A 23347-nucleotide genomic window follows, 5' to 3' on the forward strand; every position below is an offset into this window, starting at 1 on the left:
AAAAAGTACAACCAAAATTAATTTCACATGTATTTACAAATCAAAAACACGGCTCATATCAAGAAATTCAACCATTTTGATCCGTTATGCTTCATCGTGAAACCTCAGAAGCGCGGATGATATTGAATCATCGCCGACAATTTAATGTTACAAAAAAAATAAAAAATAAAATGCTAAAAATTGAAACCCTAATGTGGCGGACATTTTTAGAGGCACAATCATTGAAAGGTTAAACCCCCACGTGAAAAACCGCCGACATCAGTCTGTGCCTCTATGACTAGCTTCATTTTCACGGCAACATTTCGAAAACAAGCTAAAGGTGTAGTGAGGCGAAATCCAAAAAGAAAATCGAAGAAAACACAGAAATTTCAAAAAAAGAAAAAAGAAATTTCGCCGTTGCTTTGACACAGATCAGCCGTGGATACAATTGGGGCTAATCTGCAACACCAACTGCGCCATTTTGGCACGTGTATTGGGGCTTTCACGTCACGGATTAATCGGAGAAGCCCGGGAGACATCGTGCGGAGAATTAACAAATAAAGACGGAAAATTTTGAGCCTAAAATCGCTAGTTCTGTTGTAATGACTGAGAACAGAAGCAGCCACTGCCAAACCCTACACCACACAATAGAGAGATTGATCTTTACGTGCTTATATATAGGCGCACCAAAACCCTAAAATTTACTCTATCTAACGTTCCAAAGTCGAGACTTTTACAAAGGGGGTAAATTAATTTTTATTTTTATTTTTAATTTTTTATTTGGGATTGATTTTAAATTATTGCTGGAAATTTAATGAGACAGATGTTAAAGTCCTAAGTTTTTTTTTTGTTTTCAAATTTTTTTTAAAAATTGTAAATAATTTTAAATATTTAATTATTAAATAAATATTTTAAAATTTATTTATTATTAGTTTTTTTAATACCTTATATATAATTTTTAAATGATTTTATTTAATATGTTATATATTTTTTATTATTGTTTTATTTAAAATATTTAAATATTTTTTGAATAATTTTTTATTTAATATACTTTGTATATTTAATATAAAATACTTAAATTTTAAAAATTAAAATTTTAAAACAAGTAAATTTAAAAATCTAAGATATTTAAATGAAAATTACATATTTTTTTAACATAATCTTAGTAACCGTTTATACAATCAAATAAACGATTTATATAATTTGTATTTTTTATTTTATATTAATATATTATATTATTTTTAATTTGTATTTTCATTTTATATTAATGTATTATGTTATTTTTAATTTAATAACTACTTTTATTATTAAATTATTAGATGTTGTTAATAATAAATTCCTTTATACAAAATAAATTATATTATTTCATAAATTATAAGTTAATATTTATAACAAAATATTTTAAAATTTTAGTTTTTTAAATTTAAGTATTTAAAATAAAACAAATATTCAAAAAAATATATTAAATATCATTATGTTAATTTTTTTATTTCATTTACAAAATAAATCAAATTAAATAACATTATTAAAAAAATATCTAAATTTTATATATACAAAATATATTTAATAAAAAATATATAAAATATTTTAAATAAAACAATATTATAAAATACATAACATACTAAATAAAATCATATAAAAATACATACAAGATATTAAATAAAACTGATAACAAGTAAAATTAAAAATATTTATTTAATAATTAAATAAATAAAATAATTTACAATTTAAAAAAATTTTGACAGCAAAAGAAAAGAAAATACAAATAAAAAATCCTAAAATGGTGAAAAAAAAACTTACAACTTTAAAGTTGGTAAATTAAAAAACTAAGTTAAAAAAAAGCTATATAACTTTGAAATTGAAAAAAAAAAAAACTAAAATCATAAGTCGTAACACAAAATTTATTCTATTTCTCGCAATAATTTAAAATCCACCCCAAATAAAAATAATTGAAAAAAATTTACCCCTTTTAATAAAAGTCCCTCCAAAGTGAGTTTGGATTCAAATATGTTTGTTATTATTTTTTTTCAGGTTTATTTTATAAAAACTAAGGGAAACACGTACTTATTGTCCTTGTATCTGTATTCATATTATGTTATATGATATATAAATTAAAGAGAAAAAAATTATTGTATATTTATTTTATTGTCTGAAAAATAATTTTTATATTTCTTTTAAAAAAATACATTTCAAATTTTTTAGAATAAAAGTAAAATTAAAGAAAGTAGTGAGAAAGTTTGAAATCACTCCTCTAATTGCTCACGTGTTGCTATTCTTTAAGTAGTTATTCACATACTTTAAAAGGTTGCAACAGTTGAAGAGAAAGATAATAGATAATAATTTCCTAATTAATTTACGGACAAAAATATCAAACAAAATGTATACACAAAAAAGGATATCTCATTTATATATTATGTTATAGATTACTTTTATTTTCTTATTTTGAATTGAAAATTTTGAAATGTGAATTTGTCTTGATGTCTTGTTTCTTATTTTAGAAAATAAAATATTAAAAAGTATGTTTGTCTTGTATTTTTAAAAAAATCAAAAGTTCAGAAAATGTTTTCTATATTAAGTTTAGAAAAGAAAAAAAAAAGTAAATTTATATTTTTATTGGCTAATGAGATTTTTCTATATCAAGTTTAGAAAAGTAATATAATTTATGATAATGAAAATATCATACTATTCTTTGTATGTTCAACATTATCATAAATTTTCAACTCATTTCCCCAAAATTTTAGAGATTTTTCATTATAAAATTTTTATTTTAATATTTATAAAAACTAAATAAAAAAAAAAAATTGGTACCCTCTTAAAATGGACCCTGAACAGTTGTCCATCAGGACAGTGCTAAGGAACACACTAATGTTTACTTTAATAATGATGACTTAGAAAGTTATACACAAGATATTTTCTATTTCTAATAGGTAGGAAATGGACCAACATGTTCCTAGTCACATGATAATATTAGTTATATAAATGAGATAATATTCTTCATAAAATGTAAATTTTCGTGTCTTTTATGGAGACTGCTAAAATTAAGAATATGTTTTATCACACATCCTCGTGAAAACTATTTATCTTCCCTTCCTGTCTTATATGTTTTATCACACATCATACCCATTGCTAAATATTCACCAGAAAATAAATTTCTCATTGCTAAATAAAAGACGTGTTTTTAGTTTTTTTGTTAAACAACTGTAAAAGGATAAATATTTGGCCAAATCAGAGCATAACGTTTTCTGATAGTTGAGCAAAACTTGATTAAAAATATTTTGGGCTATCTTTCCTTTGAGTTAAAAGTACATTTTGTAAAAAAAGAAATCCAGAAAAAAGGTTAGAGCATCACTTGTAGAGTGCATGATGTAACACTAAATATCAATGTTCATGAATATTAAAAATAGTATGATGTTTAAAATAATGAATGAGGGTATCTTGTTCCTTTTTCTTGCTTTGTCCCTATCTAATGAGTAGTAATGACTGAAGTTTTGGCTGCATATTATCATAAAAGGTATAAGCATTTTGGGTAATTTGCTTCCCTTGGTGGGAGAGCAAGCAGTCGCAGAACTTCCTGGAGAGCGGAGACTGGGTTTCCATGGGTCACAGCACTCAATGGCTTTGGTATTCTATATATGCAAGGTAATTAATGAATGAGTAATGAATAATGAGCAATGCTATCAAGTTCACATAGTTGCTTCTAATATTTGTGTCTAATGTCTTCTTTGATATCTCTGTTCTACTCTCAGCAAACAAGTGAGCTGGCGCACAAGGGTGGTAGTCATTTCAGGTTGGACAAGAAGATTCATATTTGGGAGAGATTCTAGTCGTATTTAAGTCCCCAGAATCAGATTACATTTATAAATTTTGAGTTTGCTATGTATCTATTTCTTGTACCTACTATCCATTATGTAATATTGTGATATTTTGAAGTTACATCTCTTTGCTCCTCCTAACGTTGGAGACAGTTTGAGGATTGTCATCTGTTGGACGAACATGCTTCTGTCACAGTTGTAATTTTCCGGCAAGGTACTTAGGTATATTGCAATTGCCTGGTTGAAACTTGAAAATCTTGACACTATCAATATTATTACTCTAGAAATGAAGTATATGTATAGGCAGTTCTATACATGAATTAAATTTTATATATACAAAACTATATACAATTTATAACTATTTCTATATAATGTTATATCCAAATTTTATATCTAGCTTATGTTTTGTGAATGAGGCCAAAAGATGATCAAGGAGAATCTTATGCTAGATGTTAAGAGTAATAATTAGTTTGTTAGGAATGTGTTCTATAAATAGAATGCTTAGGTACTGTAATTGTATCTTTTATCATTCTAATCAAATACAATATGTTACTTCGTTGGTACTCCGCTCCTCTTCTTCGAGCTCTATAATGTTTGACCTCATCAATTAGGGGTTACTTGCACCCAATCTCCTCAGTTTTCTGATACTAGATGCTTAAATCATGCGAGCATCAGTATTACCAGAAAAAGTGTTGGCAGAAGCAGGATGTGCTTGGTTCAGTAGGTGAAAAGATTGAAGGTGGAAAATTTAGAATAAAAAACATTATGCACACTTGTTTCTCATTTGAAACACAAGGATGGACTAGTCTGCTTAATATTAAGAACTAATTGATTCTAGTATAAAATAATCACTAGATTATTTTTAAGGATTTTTAAAAAAGCAGAATCTAATTTATATTTTTTTACAATCATATTTATTTTTTAAAAAAGCAATTGATTTTGTAAGAAGCTATAAAAAAAAAGCTTCTGATTTTAACCAGATTTTAGATTCTTTTCAATTTCTGATTAGTTTGAAAAACTGAAACAAATACCAGGAATACTAAAAGAAGTGATTCTTTAAGCTGTAACAAAAGGACCCAATATAGAAAAGAAAATTACTACGTAATTACTCTAACAGAAAATCATGTCATCTAATTTTCCAAATTTCACTTTCACAACCAAAGTATACTCATGTTCAACGATGACCAAATGATAATTTTTTTAAAAAATAAGCAAAGTGAAATTTGAAAAGTAGGTGGTTTCAACAATGAATTTTAACATTGTTTGATATGAATCCAGTGAGCCAATTAAGATGAATAATTACCAAAATATGTATTTTTCGCACAAGACACTCCATGACAAAAATTATTCAATTGATCCGTCTCTATTTGATGATAAAATTCAAAGAATGCCTCGACATTATATTCTTCCCTTGCATGTCTCTAACATCAACATGACAACATGTCATACACACGTGATGATCCATCTCGTTCCAACTAAAGACATTGCAGAGAATGACATACCAAGGTAAACTTGTGAACTTGAATAGCTCAGACAACTGAAACTAAAAACTAAAAACTTTTAAAGGTTTTCTTTGCTTTCTTTTCTGCTTGAAATCTGCTGGACCAGCTAGACAAGTTGATGACGAATTCAACTCCTCTAAAAGTTCTGTTGCCAACTCAACCTTCCCTGTTTTATTTAAATTATGGATTAGTGATCGATAGATATATATCGAAGGAAGAACACCCTTCAGTTTCATCTCCCTAAAGCATTTCAATGATTCCTCAACATTTCCTGATCGGCCAAAAATCTCAATTATTGCAGTATATGTAAGCAGATCTGGTTCAACCCCTTTCTCAGTCATTTCCTTAAAATAAACAAAGCACATATCAAATCTTCCAGCCTTCCGCAAGCCATTTATTAGAGTATTGTAGGAAACCGTGTCAGGGACAAAACCAGTATCCTTTATGGATGCAAACACATCAAGCATTTCATCCACACGGCCTGTGCGACCCAAGATATCTAGAACAATATTATATGTGACCAAGTCCAGACCATACCCCTGTCTTTTAAGATGATCAAATATCACCAAGGACTTATCTCTCTGTCCACATTTGGCAAAGGCAAAAATGATCTTGTTGATGAAGGATGATGTGCTTGAACATGTTATCTCGGATATTTCCTCAAGAAATCTGAGTAGCTCCACACAATCATTTACCTTTGAGAAAGCCTGGGCAAACTTAAGGCATGAGGTTGCACTTGGGGATTCACAAGACAACAATAATTTCCTGAAAACTTGACAAGAAAGGTCAATGTCATTCTTCTGACTTGCCTCCACTAATATGAGATTATACACATCAAGGGTAACAACAATGTTCTTATCATTTAAAATTTCTAGCATTTTACTGGCAACTGAAAGATTTCCAGCCTTGCATATCTTATCGATATATCCGTAATAGACTTTTGCATTGGATGTTGGTGCATTTTCAACAGTGGCAAGAAATTCTTTCAGGACTTCATGTGTCACTCTCTCTATGCCAGGAGATGCCTCTGTCGAATAAACCTGAAAACTGCCAAGTGCCAATGAACTTTTACTGGTTAAAAACAGTCAGATTCCAAAGAATTTGTATGTGATGGTAATGATACAGTTCAATATTGTAATGAGAGTCATCATCATTTAGACCAAAAAACTTTTTTTCAGTTAATTAACTGTAAATTCTTAATAAAGAAGTTTAAATCAATGATAATCCAAGACAGCTCCACGTGACTGAAAACTGCTTATCCAAAAGACATTTACTTATATTTTGCTGCTAAATGCCCAATAATTGAAAAATGTAATAAGACCATATAAATGTAAGCTGGATTTGGACAACTATTTAAGTGCTAAAGCTAAACTAAAATAAGTAGAACATCTTGAAATATGCTATATGTCAAAATTCATTTATATATGTCAGACATGTATATATCTGTCATCTTAAAGAACACGTATCTAAGAATGAGACTATCACACACTAGCACTTGATAAGTCAAGCTCAATAAAAAGAAGCAAATCTATACGGAACTATTAAAAAAAAAAAAACTCAAGCAAAATGCCAAGTTTGATGATGGGACAATCTTCTTGGATCAAGTAATTTCAACAAGGAAAAAAATATAGCTAAAGTTCATTTGTTCAAGTGTCACAGTTTGATCTAGCTGAACTCCAAACCACTTACACTACAAAAGGGCAAGATGCTGCCCTGAGCAAACAGATATGAGGAAACTCAAATTGTCCATGCATAAGCTTTACGAGAAATCAACTCTCCTAAAGTGGTTTGTCTCTAGAAGCACACAAGTAATGGTGTATCCACCCTAGACTTAATTTAAAACACATTGTGATCTCAGCCCACTACAAATCAAATTAATACACCTTTACATGTGCATTTTAGAGACGAGGAGCCTCATCTATTTGTGAAAATGTGTAGTCAGTTTTGAGTCCTCCTCTTGCATTCTTTAACATATGAAACAACATTTTCATTGCTTCTCAGCCCTCACACTAGTCACTTCTTCATAACAGGTACCGGATAGTTTACAACAACTCACGCACTAATCAACCAATTGAGCTGGATCCCCTTGGTTGATAGAACAACTTTGAACTTCAACAACAACAACAGTAATAATAATAACAATAAGAATCACTGAACTTACACTCCAAAATTATTATAGCATAGCAAATTACAAAGGCAACAGTATACTGATAATCATGACTCATGAGTGGGTGTTCTGAGAGCCAGCCACCATAGGAATTTTACTTTCTACAATGAAGAGTATCATCATTCAAAGCAATAAGAGAATTATAAAGAAAAAAAATAAAAAAAGCTGAAAAATTGGTTTAGAAGGGTTTACCAAATGGTTTTTGAAAGAGCAGAGGAGTGTTTGAAGCGAAAGCGGAACGGAGGAAGAAGTTTAATCAGGGAAACGCCCCTTGCTGTTGCACCTCCCAACATCATTTGCAGATGAATTGAGATTACCAAGTTTATGTCTTTATTCCATAGGGTGCGAAAACATGTTACGCAGGGGCGGAACTCCTGATTTCTTTTTCTCCTTAGTTCAAATAGATTATTACTTATTATATTTATATAATTATAGAATCCCCTAATTATAGCAGCAGCGTGGAATCAAATTCAATAAATAAATAAATAAATAAAGCAGCTTGGGATCTTTAAGGGAGCATCCAATTTGCCTATGAAAAATAGATTAATATTGTTTTAAAGAAATCTAATCTAAAAATTATTATTGACTAAATATTTTTAGGGTTAATTAAATTTTTATATTTGAAATATTTGTAGTTTTCATATTGTTATCTAATATTTATATTTTTTCATTATGTGAAAAAAAAATTAGTTTCATTTTATTAGATGACAGAATATTTATCTTTCGTTATGATGTGACAAGACAAAAATGTCATATTATTATTCTTGTCATTGACACTTCATTATCATGTCATCACTTTCAAGTTTTATCAAAATAAATAATTTAATTTTTGATGTAATGATAAATGATCAATTTCATTATTTTATTGAAAAATAAAAATGAAAATAATAATAGTAAATTTGTTATGTTTAAAAACAAATCTTATAAGTCAATAAGAAAAAATTGTTTCTCAAATATTTTTATTTAATCAAATATTTATAAACTTGTCAAAAAATTGAAAATTAATTAAAATAATTTGATAAACATATATATAATTTACTTTTATATAGACTTAAACTTTGTCTTATTTATTTTTTTAAGATCATTTCTCGTTAAAAATAAGAAATACATCTAATTAATAAGATATTTTTTATTGGTAGGAATAAAAAAATACTATTTTAAATTTAGAATAACCCATCTATCATTTTATCATGGTTAATCAACTGAATTGGATTAATAAGATAATATTAAAGGTGAAATTAAAGAGTTATGAGGTGTACATTTAATATTCATAAAGAGCTAAAAGAGAATCCAATGAGAACAAATAGTAAGATATATATTTTGGGTTTAGAGAATAATCAAGGAAGAATGGAAGAATACATAACATGTTACATGTGTATATTGATCGCAAAACACTAATTATAGTGGCGGATCCAAGATGCTAAATCAGTAGGTGTAAATTATAAAAAATAAAATCAGTGGGTTCAATTATATAAATATAAATAAAATAAAATATAAAAATATAAAATTTTATTTACAAATTTATTGAATTTTAAAAAATGAGGGGTGCAAGTGCACACTCTCAAAACAATGTAGGTCCGCCACTTATATGATTTAAATAAGTTTTTTTTACACTTGTACCTGAAAAATAAATCAGTTTCAAATTATCACTTAAAAATTCATTTTTTAGAATACTTATGGGAAAAAAATTTCAATAAAGTATCTATGTCACTAATGTAAATTTTTTTTTCCAGAAACTTGGTTGAAAAGAATAAATGTAAAATAATATTTTAAAAACAATCTATCTTCCATATATGAAAATTTTAATTAAATCATATTTTCATTAAATATTTTTTTTGGTGTATGTTATTATATAATTTGTTTTTATTTGTTGAATTTTTTTTCAAAACTATCAAATTAACAACAATCCTCTATCTTCTTTTGAAAAATTTTATTTAGATATTATATTTCATCAAAGTTTAGTTAATGTACAGTTAGTTTATATCCCAACTATTTAAAATTACATAACCAATAGTAACTTTATATCTTTTAAAAGATTTTTTTGATCTAAATTTATATTTTTTAATTTTAGTTTTTTATTTAGTATTTCTGTATCCTAAGTTCACATGCTTTAGTCCTTTAGATTAACTATAAAATTAATAATTAATTAGAGGTTAATTACATTTAAAATTTATTGTTTTACGAGAATCAAAACACAAGTCTTTTGCACAAACTCATCATATGTTATCAAAGGTAAACTATATAACCATAGGATTATTAATTTTAGGTTTTATATAATTGTTTTTAGGTATTGAATGTTTTTTAACTATAAAATCAATAGTAATCTTATCTCTTTTTTGAATTTTTTTATTTAAATATTATATTTTATCAAAATTTAGTTATTATAAATCAGTTTTTATTTTTTGACTCTTCAAGTTATAAAATTAATAGTAATTTTATGTTTTGGTAAAAAAAATATCTGGATATTATATTGTATTAATTCTAATTATTATATAGTCATTTTTTATATTTATATATTATATTTGCTAGATAAATTTTATTTTTTATGATTTGGCTTTTTCATCTAAGTTAGGGTCCGTTCCTGATCTTACGAATACTGCTGTTTAGTCCCTGTGACCGGTTTCACAATACAGACCTCAAAAGTTATGTTTCTTACAAAAAGGCCCCTTTATAAAAAAGCTCGAAAGGTGCCATTTTTTCAGCAAATTGGGTGTGGAGAAGAAGAGCACGTCCAACGCCAACGGAAATTCCTGCTCTTTGATTCGTAGACAAAGACAGACGTGGTGGTATTTCCAACGGTAACCCTTTTCCTTTTTCAGTTGTTTTTTGTTTCCCATTCACAATGGATGTATTAAGGTTTCATTCGATTTTTTTAAGGTTGTAGCATCAGGTCCGATTAAAAATTTTGCAGTTTTTATTTTTTTTTAAAATTTTTTTAAAGTGAATTGATTTCTGAGTGCCAAGTTGTCCGGAAGTTAATTTCAGTTCTTGCTTTTACAGCTGAGTTTAGAACCAAGTGCTTCTGTAATGATCATTTGAAATTTGGAGTGTGGACATCTTGGATTTTGTTAGCTTGTCTTATAATTTTTTTTACCATTATCCCAACTCAGTCGATCACCACACCAAGTTCAATAACATTGAATGTTGTGTTTTTTTAAAAACGTTGTCTTCATTTTCATAATTATAAAAAAAATTATATGAAATTTTGTGCAAAACAGAATCAGATCGGGAAAATCTGAAGACTGTTATAGCGTGTTTGGTTCCGAGTCGAAGATACACGTTTTGTAAGAAATCCATGTCCAAATTTGAAAAATAATGCAGAAGCTAGTATTTTTTAGCTTCAGAGGTGATGCACATCAAGTGGGTTGAACGCCGAACCAAACACACTATTAACCATTAATGTTTTAAATCGCATAGAAAGAACATTTGTTGTTTGGACAACTCATGTGTTAGTGTGCTCCCATTATTCAAACCCGAGTTCCCTTGTGAAAAACACTTCATTCTTTCAATAATCAAGTGAGCTCCTTTTTCGAAACTCAAATACTTCTATTTATCTTCTTAATTGCCCGTTATTGACCATTTTTTCTTCACAAAAAAGATTGATAGATGGATCAAGGGAGGCAGGTATTCACAGTGGACCTTCTTGAACGATATGCTGCAAAAGGGCATGGAGTTATCACTTGCATGGCTGCTGGAAATGATGTCATTGTGATTGGAACCAGCAAAGGATGGGTCATCAGGCATGATTTTGGGGTTGGCAATTCAAATGGTGAGTGAAGTTTCAAATAATTTTTCAGCTTTCTATTCCTGGGATACTCACTTTCCAATTTCGATTGATTTTTAAATGGTAGAAATGAATTGGCATTTGACATCCAGTTGATATGGGTATTTCAAATTCAGTAACCTTTTCATTTTGAATGTCAAATTTGGGGGTTTAATTGTAGTTTAACATAGATATAGAATAGGGTCACTGTTTAAATGATTTGTTTTAGGGTTCTTGATACTTGATAGTGGTGTGTACTTGAGCTTATGCTGGGATTTGGAGTTGTTTCTTGTGCTTCAATATCCTGCTTCTTCAATAGGATTGATGAGAGTCTGATATCTTCTTTGTCTGTTTCGAGTGTAGAGATTGATCTCTCTGTGGGTCGTCCCGGAGACCAGTCAATCCATAGGGTTTTTGTTGATCCTGGAGGGAGTCACTGTATTGCCACTGTAGTGGGTCCTGGAGGAGCTGAAACTTTCTATACTCATGCCAAATGGACCAAGCCACGAATTTTAAGCAAGCTGAAAGGTCTTGTTGTAAATGCTGTTGCATGGAACAAACAACAGATAACTGAAGGTAGTTAGTTGATCTCTTACTTGACTTATGCCCATTGCTTGTTGATTTATTTTCAACAAAGACTTTCACATATTCTTTTCTGCTTGAGGTTTTGAATAAACTTTTGAAATACAGTTTCCACAAAGGAAGTCATTCTTGGGACAGAAAATGGTCAACTTCATGAGTTGGCTGTGGATGAGAAGGACAAGAAAGAGAAGTATATCAAGTTTCTCTTTGAATTAACAGAACTTCCAGAAGTTTTTATGGGTTTGCAGGTATATCTTTTTAATATTTACTGTTATAGGTTATTTTTTCAAGATAATATCCATGGTTTCATCCCATTTTTGAGAAATTTAGAGTCTGTTTTTTTGTCTCAAATGTGAATAAGGCATTCAATTTCTGTTCTGGTTCTTGTCCATTTTGTTCAGATGGAAACAGCTAGCATGATAAATGGGACTAGATATTATGTGATGGCTGTTACTCCTACTCGGCTTTACTCTTTCACTGGCTTTGGGACACTGGAAGTAAGTCAAATAATATAAATGTCCATATTTTTGTTTTTTTTTCTCCTTTATGTTTTGATATTTGAGTAACCTATCCATACTACCATTTTCAGAATTAAAAAAAATGTAATATCATATATACTAACAGGTAATTACTGTTATATGTTCTAAAATACAATGTCCTGTTCTATCACATTATTGAAGATTAATGTAGAGCTCTATCCTTTTACATTATACCCTTCATTATATTCCAAAGTTTAATTTTTACTGATTGTTATACAAATTTAGACTGTTTTTTCAGGTTATTTAGATCGTACAGTACATTTTATGGAACTTCCTGGTGACATACCAAACAGGCAAGTTGCTCGCTCTCTCTAAAATAAGAATATTACTGTTATATCATGGGAACATTCAACATAAAATGTAAGTGGTCTAGAGGCTGAAAATTACTTTATTTTTTACAGTCTTTCACATTTGTTGTTTATATATGGTTTATCCTTTCTAAGATTTCATTTTATTGGGTATCTTCCAGTGAGTTGCATTTTTTCATTAAGCAACGAAGAGCTGTACATTTTGCATGGCTTTCTGGAGCTGGTATATACCATGGTGGCTTAAATTTTGGAGGGCAGCAAAGGTAGTAGAGAATTACTTGAGTTTGTTGTCTGTTTCATCAATAATGCATATTGATTCAGAACATGTTCACTATGTGGGTCATGATTCTGCAAACCTCATTTCAAAACATGCTATATGTGCTTAATGAATGGTTCTTATTGTTGTTTTGTGAATCCTTCCATATTGAATTTTTAGGAACATATTCACCTTTCTCACACTTTTGACAGCTCTTCAAGTGGAAATGAAAATTTTATTGAGAACAAGGCTCTTTTGGACTACTCCAAATTGTCTGAAGGAGCTGAAGTAGTTAAACCAAGTTCAATGGCTTTGTCTGAATTCCATTTCTTGTTGCTTTTAGGGAACAAGGTCAAGGTGTGTATGCACTTATGTATCATAGTTTTGTTTACATCATAGTGCATGTGCCGTGCACAATCTAAATTTTAAAGAGTTTTATCCATGCTAGCTAAATTATTTGAACATTCGTAGGTTGTAAACAGAATTAGTGAGAAGATCATTGAGGAACTTCAGTTTGATCAAACTTCTGATTCAGCATCTAAGGGTATTATAGGATTGTGTAGTGATGCCACGGCTGGTTTGTTTTATGCTTATGATCAAAACTCTATCTTTCAGGTTTGTGTTATTTGAATGCTGTTTCTGAATTTTGGATCTAACTGGCTTGGTTGTAATTGCTGCTGCTTCTTTATTTGATAATTTAGTAGGTGTCTATCAATGATGAAGGCCGAGATATGTGGAAAGTATATCTTGACATGAATGAATATACTGCTGCTTTAGCAAATTGCCGTGATCCTTTCCAAAGGGACCAAGTATATTTAGTCCAGGTACTGTTCACTTGCTTTATTGTGCCGCCCAAGAAACAGTTTGTCTGGCAACATAAATTCATGTACTTTTTATTTGCTACAAGATTGTAGTTTGGTGTTTTATTTGAATAATTTGTGGTGCAGGCTGAAGCTGCATTTTCTTCTAAAGATTATTTTAGAGCTGCATCTTTCTATGCCAAAGTAAATCCTCTTTTTAAGTTCACTATTTTGGTGTATTTAATTTATGTTATTAATGCAGGAACTTCCATTGCTTTTGTGACATTTGATTACTTAAAAGTAATTGTGCTGCCCCTTGTGATTTTGATTAATACATATTTAGTGGTGGACTGGACTCTCATGCCTATAAACTTTTAACACTACCAAATCATGGTCCAATTATACTGAAAATTTCCCAAATCATAATGTATAGATATCATTATACATCTTTCCCCAATGAATCTTCTTCAAACAGGGAGATCAGTATGTAAAACTATCATGACTTTTTCATTTAAGAAACATCACTCCCTGAAGATAGGCCACTGAATATTTTAGATGAGTTCTGTTTATGAATTGAACTTTGGAGGTGTAGAATTTTTTCACAGCATCATCTTTATATACTGTGCTCAATTCTGATAATTTGGTGATAACTGTGATTGTTTTTTACTGAATCAATGTGCGTATCATGCTGTCAAAGGAGTTTGTTTTGATAATCCAAAAGAAAAACAAATCTGACAGGAATTTGATTTGCAGATCAATTATATTTTATCATTTGAAGAGGTCACTTTGAAGTTCATTAGTGCTGGTGAACAGGTACTCTTCATGTTGCTGGTCTTTAAATAAGAATTATACGGCTGCAATGTTTGTCAATGAGTGAATTTCTTGAAGAGTTTATATTGTAATTTTGTTTTTCAAGAAGAAAATCTTTTTGCTTGTACTCTTCTCTATTTCATTCTTCTTTTGCATCTAAAACTTGTGTATAAGTTTGGTAAATGGTAAATTTATGTTGTATCATAGAATTTTCCTATGTGCATTTAATCTTTACAATTGTTGCTTTCCTATGTGGGCATATGCAAACTGATTTGAATTGGCTTATCTTGAATTTAATTTTTAAATTCTTGGATTTGACATTTTGACTCATGCTTATACAAATTCACTGGTTTCTTTCTTTTCTGTAGGATGCTTTGAGAACTTTCTTATTGCGGAAGCTTGATAATTTAGAAAAGAGTGACAAATGTCAAATAACAATGATATCCACCTGGACAACTGAATTGTACCTGGATAAGGTTCTACATTCTTGACACTTGGAAGGAAATTTACCATTTTTATTCCTTTATCTCATTTTCTATGAACAATGGCATGACACACCTTATACAGTTATCCAAATTTAAACTAGAATGGTGCTTATTTCTGTATAATATGTCCTGAAATTCCATATGTTTACCACTAACTCCTTATTGTTTCACTTATACATGGTGCATGAAGAGTAAGTGATAGGAAAACAAAACAATGAAAATTGAAAGTATCATAACTGAGTTACAGAAATGAAGAGCAGAAACTGCCAGGGATAGTTCCCTCAGGCCATAAGATAAATACTGAAACAAACAAAGAATAAGAAAACCATGATCTCATCAGTAAGCGCGATAAAAAAACCATTCTGAACTGCTTAAGTATGTAGTGGAAGTTAAATATAAACTTGTTTGTATGAAAAGCAACAAACCCCGACCTTCTGTGTGAAATAACCAATTTGTGTTGCCAATTCTTAGTGGCTGTTTGGTTCCATGTTGTACAACAATATATCACATCCCACAACTACTATATATATCTTTCACGTTTTGAAATTGATTTAGCATGAAAAAATGAATATACGTGTGTTCACAACGTTAATCCAACCAAACACATGGCAGTAAATCAATAATCTTGATACTCATTTATGCTTTAGTTTTTTTGTTGAAAAGATGGGTAGATCTTGTGAGCAATTTCTGATACTCTTTTATGGCTTTAGGCAATTAAATTACTACTTCAGTTGTATTCTTTAATCTTTAACCTGTGAGTTTATAGATATTTTTTGCATGCAAATTAATTTGGGTTTCCTATCTTGATCTTTTAGATAAATCGACTGCTCTTGGAAGATGACTCTGCATCAGATAATAGCAATTTAGAGTACCAATCAATTATTAAAGAGTTTCGTGCTTTTCTCAGTGACAGCAAGGATGTATTGGATGAAACGACTACAATGAAGCTTTTAGAAAGGTAGTAGTTGATTCTTGATATGCCTGCATGTTTTTTGGCTGGACAATAATTCTTGGTGCATACCTGTTTTCTTCAATTTTATTTATAAAGTTCTGGTAGCTTGTGTATATGAAATTCTATCAAGCACATATTATTTCTTTTACAGTTAAATTCAACAAAAAATGCAGGAAATAAAGGATGTGCTTTGAGGGCAGAGTGGAGGGTCCCGATCCATGTTTGTTTGTGTTGATTAGTTTTGTAGTTTTTTGAGATTTTTAGAATTTAGTTATCATAATAAATTATTCAAGAGAAAACTTTAGATTTCTAAAATGAGGAGACCCTTTGTGTCTACAAAGTTTGAAGATGACAGGATTAATATATGAATTATTAGCCATCTAGGTTCAGTGGTGATGACTCCATCCCTCTGCCTTGATCTGGTATTGCAGCTTTTCAATTTCACATCTATTACATGTGTTAGTCAGGTTCTTTTAGGGAGTTAATTACTTCTGGGAATTACAAAATGAAGAAGAACACTTACAAGAGAAATCACAGGAAGTACACTCATACTGGTTTCATTTTGCAGAATGTGTTACATTTAATGAACAATAAAAAAAGATGTAGTTTCTTGTTATGAATTATGATGTGTACGGGCTAGAGTCCATTGTCAGCAATGTAAATCAAAATTAATTTTACACCAGTGATTAACTTTTTATAAGATCGTAAAATCTACTTGGGATTGAAAATTTGTCTCATGGTCATAAAACTTTTTATGAAGTCTAGATCTTCTGTACTACATCAATATATATAAGCTGTCAAATGCTATTTATTTGTGAGTAGAACTTACTAATTTTGCCTTTCAACATGATAAGCACACAAGCACTTGAGGAACCCTCCCTTATAAGATAGTTGTCAAGAGGGGGAGAATTGAGCATCCCATATTACTCGATGTGGGACTTTGGGACCCCATAATACCCTAGTTCTATCATAGCACCGCTCCTGAGAGTCAATGTCCCAGTGGCTTCACTCTGATGTATTGATGTGTCACTCGGTCTTTCTGATCAGTCCCTCCATTGGCAACCAACTCTGATACCTATTGATAAGCATCCAAACACTTAAAAAACCCTCCCTTAAAACTAGTTGTCAAGGGGGAGAACCAAACCACTTAAGCACTCCATTGAGTATCCCATACTACTCGATGTGGGACTTACGCACCCCATAATACCCAAGTCCCTAGCACAATAACATAATATTATTGTTTATCATATCAATCCAAACAGAAGTAGCACTCCAATTTACTTAGAGGTTTATTTCCTTGTGATTTATAAGTTTGACCAGAGCTAGTAATATATCATACAGCCATTAATCTTATATAATTTTGCTTTTTGCAATTTTCAACAGTTATGGAAGGGTTGAAGAATTGGTATATTTTGCTAGCTTAAAAGGGCACTATGAGATTGTAGTTCACCATTACATTCAGGTGCCCTGATTCCACTTATGTTCCATGCCATTTTGGTTATATATCCTTTTCATTGTTCTTACTTTCTGTGTTTTTTTTTTTGTTTCCAGCAAGGAGAAGCAAAAAAAGCATTGGAAGTGCTTCAGAAACCTTCTGTGCCTATAGATCTTCAGGTATGATTCAACTTTTATGATTTGGGGTGTGATAATCTATTTCGGACTGTAGCCTCTCAATCTTTTTTGAGAAATATTAACATGTAATAGACTATATTGACTGTCCTATGCAGTATAAGTTTGCTCCAGACCTTGTTGCCCTTGATGCATATGAAACTGTTGAATCGTGGATGACTACAAAGAATCTGAACCCAAGGAAACTGATTCCTGCAATGATGCGTTATTCAAGTGAACCACATGCAAAGTACTCCTCCATATTTGTATTTGCATTTTCAATCAGTTAAATGCTTTAGTCAGAATTGTGTTCACCAATTTAATTATTTATTTATTGTTTTTTCGTGTTTTCTCTGTGTTTCCCTTGTGACAGATTTCTTAAATTTATTGATATTCTGTTTTGGAATTTTAAGTTCATTAATATCAACTGTTTTCACATGCAGGAATGAGACACACGAAGTCATTAAATATCTTGAATATTGTGTTCATCGATTACATAATGAAGATCCTGGAGTTCATAACCTGCTACTTTCTTTATATGCAAAGCAGGTTGTGTGGCTTGCTTTGTTATACATGATCCATGTACTTCTGATGTGTTGATTATAAAGGGTGTTTCACATTCCTATCGTATTATGATATCATCCATATATATGTATAGATGAACATATGTTATGCGTGCCTGCATGTGAACAAATGGATGCTATATCAATCATCCATGCTTGTGAAATTTTCATAAGGAATTGGTTATCTCTGCTTAGAACATGCTATGCATTTTACACCTTTAAACTATTTAACATCAATCTACTTGTTTTTTCACTTCTCATATACATAAACAAAAGCTACTCTTACCGTATAGTGCCATTAATCAAAACTGAAATGACAGATTTGTACTGCAATTTAAGCATATTTGAATCTCCTAAGATCAAATCAAATTGTCTGTATTTCCACTCTTTCCACTCTTGTGAGAAGATGAAGATCATATTCTTCATTGTATGTTGTCTTTCATTAAAACTGACATCAGGTGATTGGGATCTAAATTGTAAATGTAAATTGAACAAGAGCCTTCAGGGAAATATTTTATGGAAATTCTAATGTGTGACAGACTTTTCCTTGACAAATCGATTGAGGCTTGATTGAGTCTTAAAGTTGTCTCATTTCTTGACTAGATTTGAAGGAATTTACGACTTCCTGGATCTGTCCGATGTTGACAATAGAGCCTATTTATGTATTTGTTCTGTTATTTTTATTATTCAGGAAGATGATAGTTCACTTCTACGTTTCCTACAAAGCAAATTTGGGAAAGGACCAGAAAATGGTCCTGAGTTCTTCTATGATCCTAAATATGCCTTGCGTCTTTGCCTCAAGGAAAAACGAATGCGTGCATGTGTTCATATATACAGTATGATGTCAATGCATGAAGAAGCAGTTGCTCTTGCCTTACAGGTGAGACTAATATGATGATTGTTGTGTTCCAACTTTACCACTGCTTTAATACAAAAAATGGTGCAGCTTAATTAGAAATACTTGCTTTACAAATGTTTTTCATTGGTGATATTTTTCACTTGTAGTCATATCTTATGGGGATGTTGCAAGAGCAACCAATTGTAACACTTGTTTTATTCTTTATGCATTAGAAGTCTTAAGGAATACTTCATAAATGAGGCCCAAAAGTGCCTTCCAGTGGGAATTTTTCTTCTCTTCTCATCCCTTTCTCCACTGTGGCTAGAATAAGTTAGTGGTCTTGTAGAATATACAGTTCTCTGAGAGCCAGGTTTTTGAAAAAGTAGTACAACATATCCAGTTAGAAGTTTTTTAAATCTTAAATAATTTGACATCCTAACAATGAAATAAGAATAACACTTTAAATATTTTAAAGGATTTTTTTTTTCATTTTTTAAGATTGATCCTTTCATGCTAACTAACTTTTCTGTATTAGATTGATTCAGAGCTTGCTATGGCCGAAGCTGATAAGGTTGAAGATGATGAGGATTTGAGAAAGAAGCTCTGGCTCATGATTGCTAAGCATGTTGTTGAACAAGAAAAAGGAACTAAGAGGGAAAACATAAGGAAGGCAATTGCATTTCTTAAAGAAACTGATGGCCTGCTAAAGATTGAGGATATATTACCATTCTTTCCAGATTTTGCCCTGATTGACGACTTCAAGGTACAGTTATTTTTGCTTTGTTTTTGCCATGTTGATTGACAATTTTCAACTCTGATAATCTTATGTAGTGATACTCACAAGCTAAATTGTTTTTATTTATTTATTATTATCTGTTGAAATTTACATATAATATAGTGGCTTCTTTTTGGAATATTAACTAAAGAATCTTTTATGTGAAGTCATTTCTCTACATGTTTTGGGTAGTTGCAATTGTTTTTCTTAAACTTCCATTGGTGAATATCTAAATTTATGCAGGAGGCTATCTGCTCATCATTGGAGGATTACAATAAGCAAATTGAACAGCTGAAGGAAGAGATGAATGATGCAACCCATGGTGCTGACAACATCAGAAATGATATCAGTGCACTTGCTCAAAGATGCACTATTATTGATCGAGATGAGGAGTGTGGGGTATTGCCCTTCCTGATATATGTTTGACAAAACTGCACCTGCAATTCTTTTTTTGGTCTTAACCCTTTAGTTCATCAGGGGAAAGGGACCTTGACTAATCCGAAGTTTGGCCAGGAGGTAAGTAAAGCCTGGTCAAGAATTGTTTCCGTCAAGGGTCGAACTCGGGTAGTATCCGAACGATTAAACCTTAACTTCAACACATTAACCACTTGTGCCCAATCACTTGATTACATGTAGTTTTTTAATTGTACAGTTGTTTACTTTTGTAGTTCCGTACCCCATATATATTAAGATCGATATGCTTTTGTTTTTCTGATTTAGTTTGCTGAATTTATCCCCTCATTTGAAATGATTTGAATCTTACTCCCTAGGTTTGCCAGCGAAAAATTCTAACTGCTGGCAGGGAATTCGGCACGGGCCGTGGCTATACATTAGTAGGGCAAATGGCACCCTTTTATATCTTTCCGTGTGGACATGCCTTCCATGCAGAATGCCTGATTGCTCATGTGACTCGCTGTACAGTTGAGGCCCATGTAAATATACTACCTTTTTTCTCATATTTGTCATCTCATTGTGACTATTTCACGTTATGCTACTTAAAAGTTTATTGTTTTCAGCAATATCTGCAATAATAATAATCAAAGCCAATAAGTTGTTTGCTTCAAAATAAAGATACCAGTGAACTGCACATTATTTCAGATGAGTTGAACACTGATGTGAGGGTGAGATGCCAATGTAAGAAAGTTGAAAGGACACAATGATCTGATCTTTAGCTGTTTAACACACAAAAAAAATAATATTAAAAAAATTGGATAGTTTTGAGAGATGATATCCTAACTTCTTTAGTTGTTGCTTAAGTTAATTAAAATGACACAAATACATTGTAATCGAGCACAAAAATGCTGTTTGGACCCTCAAATTTGGGTTAATACATTGGTCATAACTCATAAATTGACAATATTGTAAGTTTTATATCTTAAAGAGGTTGTATTCATTAATTTTATTCTCTAGTGTAGTCATAATTGTCAGAACCTCGTTTGCATGCCATAAAAAATGTTGTCCCGTCCTCAACCAGCATATTCTTATCACCTCCAATATTGTCATTCAGATTGAATCTATTGGGAAAATGTTGCAGGCTGAGTATATACTGGACCTGCAGAAGCAACTTACTTTGATGGGCAGTGAAGCAAGGAGAGAATCCAATGGTACCCTTTCCCCAGAGGAGTCCATTCCTAGCATGACCATAGACAAGGTTTGTCCATAACTTTCTTTCATGTATCAGTAGGCGACGGCAGAAATTTGTTGCTCAATATTATATTTTTCTTGCATTGAAATTTAGGCTTCAAATTCCTTTTCTTGATATACCATTACTATTTCCATGGGTTGTGACTGTGATTATTGACAACTTATGATTTTTAAATATTCATTATTGTTTGCATTCTGCATCATGTAATAATTCCCTTTTATATGTACTCCCTCCTCCGTCTTGTTTTGTTTGACGTTTTAGTAAATTCTTTTGTTCCATTTTGATTGTCATTTTACAATATCAATAAAACATTAAAACGATTGAAAAACTTATTTCATTTTTTTTCTTCTAATTTTTTCTCCTAGAAGAAATTTATCCTTTAAACATTTATTATGGAGTGAAGAAGTTTATCAAACCAGACCCTATAGATCTTTAATGTGAAAGACAGAATATTAAAAAATTGCACTAGAGTTTTTATGAAATTTAAAACAACCATTATATTTCTTAATTCCTGTGCCAAAACCATAAACAAGTCCAAACAAAATGTAACAAGGGAGTACTTGGCTGCTGGAATTGCTCTTTAGACAAGCTTATCTATATTTATTAAGTTAATTTGGCATGAAAGAAGCTACTTTTGTGTGTTAGCATCTTGATGAACTTAACATTGTGGTGTTAAATGCTTGTACTTTGATGGACTTTAACTAATAACTTTATGTACTCATGTAAAAAATATCATGGGCAGCTCCGATCACAACTGGATGATGCTATAGCTAGTGAATGCCCATTTTGTGGCGACTTGATGATCCGTGAGATTTCTTTGCCTTTCATCAATCCTGAGGAAGAGCAGCATGTGCTATCATCATGGGAGATAAAACCAAGCGCTGGTAGCCAGAGAAACAGTATCTCGTTACCTGCATCTGCATGAGTTGTAATATGCTTGCATACTTGTGTCAATAACATTGCTATGCAGTATAGGACTATTGATTGATTGTCCAAATTCCTTGCTAGTTGCAATGTGTTGTTTGGTTGTGAATGTCTGAATCCATATTCTTTTTAAATGTACTTTCTCTTTCCTTTTTGTTATGCCAAAGGAAATTGCTGCACCCCAATACACACTGCAAATCCTGTACCTTGTATTACGGTTGTCTATTTTTGTTACTATAAGGTTTTGAAAGTTCTTTTTTTTTTTTTGTTTGTTATAAGTTCATTTAATTTCTTGGCTATATAGTGTTATTCATTTCATCTATTGAATTCTTGAAAATCACTTCTGCTTACTAAATAAACACTTCTAAAAAAATGCTTATTTATAATTTTTTTTTAATTTTAAACAAACAGGCCCTTCATCGTATTCTTAAATTAAATTAGAATCTCAACTCAGTTAGTCTTTAACCCAAATTTTTATTAGGCAAAATTATGGAAAAAGAATTTCAACTTTAATTGAAAAAGATCAAAAGCACCCTTTGATTTGGACTCACTTTCTCTTTCTACCAAGTTGTGCTTAATAAAACAAGGAAGTCAGACCCAGAGCACCTCGCATTCAAATAACAAGTGATCAATCATCATTAAATTATTAATCTTGTTTTAATTGATGCCCAAATTTGAAGTTTTGAACAGTCTTCGCAAAATCTAAAGTTTTGGCTAAAATTTACCACTATGGATCATGTCTCAAAATATGCTGTACTTAGAAAATTGTTTTCATGATGGACTCTTAGAAGCAGATTTGCAAAACTTACCATTATGGATCTGAATGAACTCAAGGCGGAAAATGCCTAATCAACTTCTGATTCTCACTCGGTTAGAAGCATATGTATGCTCAAATTTTGTTTGGTTCAACTTGTGATTTTCGGAAAGCTATTAAGCTAATAATAAATTTTTCATATTCCAATCGTTATTGATTCATTATCAGATTTGTTTTCCTTGAAGTAAAAACTGTTTCGGAAAGGACCCTTCAACTCAAACCTTG

General features: G+C 30.9%; 2 protein-coding genes and 2 non-coding genes across 6 annotated transcripts; 1 reads left to right on the plus strand and 3 right to left on the minus strand.

Moving 5' to 3' along the window:
* Positions 1-49: 49 nt before the first annotated feature.
* LOC114377747 lies at positions 50-136 on the minus strand. Its single transcript, XR_003659184.1, has one exon. It is a non-coding gene; the product is annotated as a small nucleolar RNA U36a (small nucleolar RNA).
* Positions 137-385: 249 nt separating this feature from the next.
* LOC114377749 lies at positions 386-525 on the minus strand. The gene has a single exon (XR_003659186.1). It is a non-coding gene; the product is annotated as a small nucleolar RNA snoR134 (small nucleolar RNA).
* A 4556-nt stretch (positions 526-5081) lies between these two features.
* LOC114373210 (pentatricopeptide repeat-containing protein At1g11900-like) lies at positions 5082-7860 on the minus strand. 2 transcript variants are annotated; one of them, XM_028330730.1, is made up of 3 exons: positions 7653-7860; positions 6177-6340; positions 5084-6065 (listed from the first exon to the last, which is right to left on the minus strand). In XM_028330730.1, the coding sequence occupies exons 1-3, from the start codon at positions 7754-7756 to the stop codon at positions 5335-5337; spliced, it is 999 nt and encodes a 332-aa protein (XP_028186531.1). In that variant the 5' UTR covers positions 7757-7860; the 3' UTR covers positions 5084-5334. The 2 variants fall into 2 exon arrangements, with proteins under 2 accessions (XP_028186530.1, XP_028186531.1); XM_028330729.1 differs by having other exon boundaries at positions 5082-6340.
* Positions 7861-10133: 2273 nt separating this feature from the next.
* Positions 10134-22574, plus strand: LOC114373672 (vacuolar sorting protein 18-like). 2 transcript variants are annotated; one of them, XM_028331185.1, is made up of 25 exons: positions 10154-10258; positions 10679-10976; positions 11059-11229; positions 11587-11799; positions 11914-12053; positions 12207-12302; positions 12570-12637; positions 12814-12915; positions 13121-13265; positions 13380-13523; positions 13613-13732; positions 13856-13912; positions 14462-14521; positions 14887-14994; positions 15819-15961; positions 17339-17417; positions 17507-17569; positions 17683-17813; positions 18007-18112; positions 18818-19006; positions 19500-19727; positions 19983-20138; positions 20510-20671; positions 21274-21390; positions 22127-22574. In XM_028331185.1, the coding sequence occupies exons 3-25, from the start codon at positions 11067-11069 to the stop codon at positions 22307-22309; spliced, it is 2973 nt and encodes a 990-aa protein (XP_028186986.1). In that variant the 5' UTR covers positions 10154-10258; positions 10679-10976; positions 11059-11066; the 3' UTR covers positions 22310-22574. The 2 variants fall into 2 exon arrangements, with proteins under 2 accessions (XP_028186985.1, XP_028186986.1); XM_028331184.1 differs by lacking the exon at positions 10679-10976 and having other exon boundaries at positions 10134-10258.
* Positions 22575-23347: the final 773 nt, after the last annotated feature.

This window comes from Glycine soja, chromosome 11 (assembly GCF_004193775.1).
Source record: "Glycine soja cultivar W05 chromosome 11, ASM419377v2, whole genome shotgun sequence".
Classification (NCBI taxonomy): domain Eukaryota; kingdom Viridiplantae; phylum Streptophyta; class Magnoliopsida; order Fabales; family Fabaceae; genus Glycine; species Glycine soja.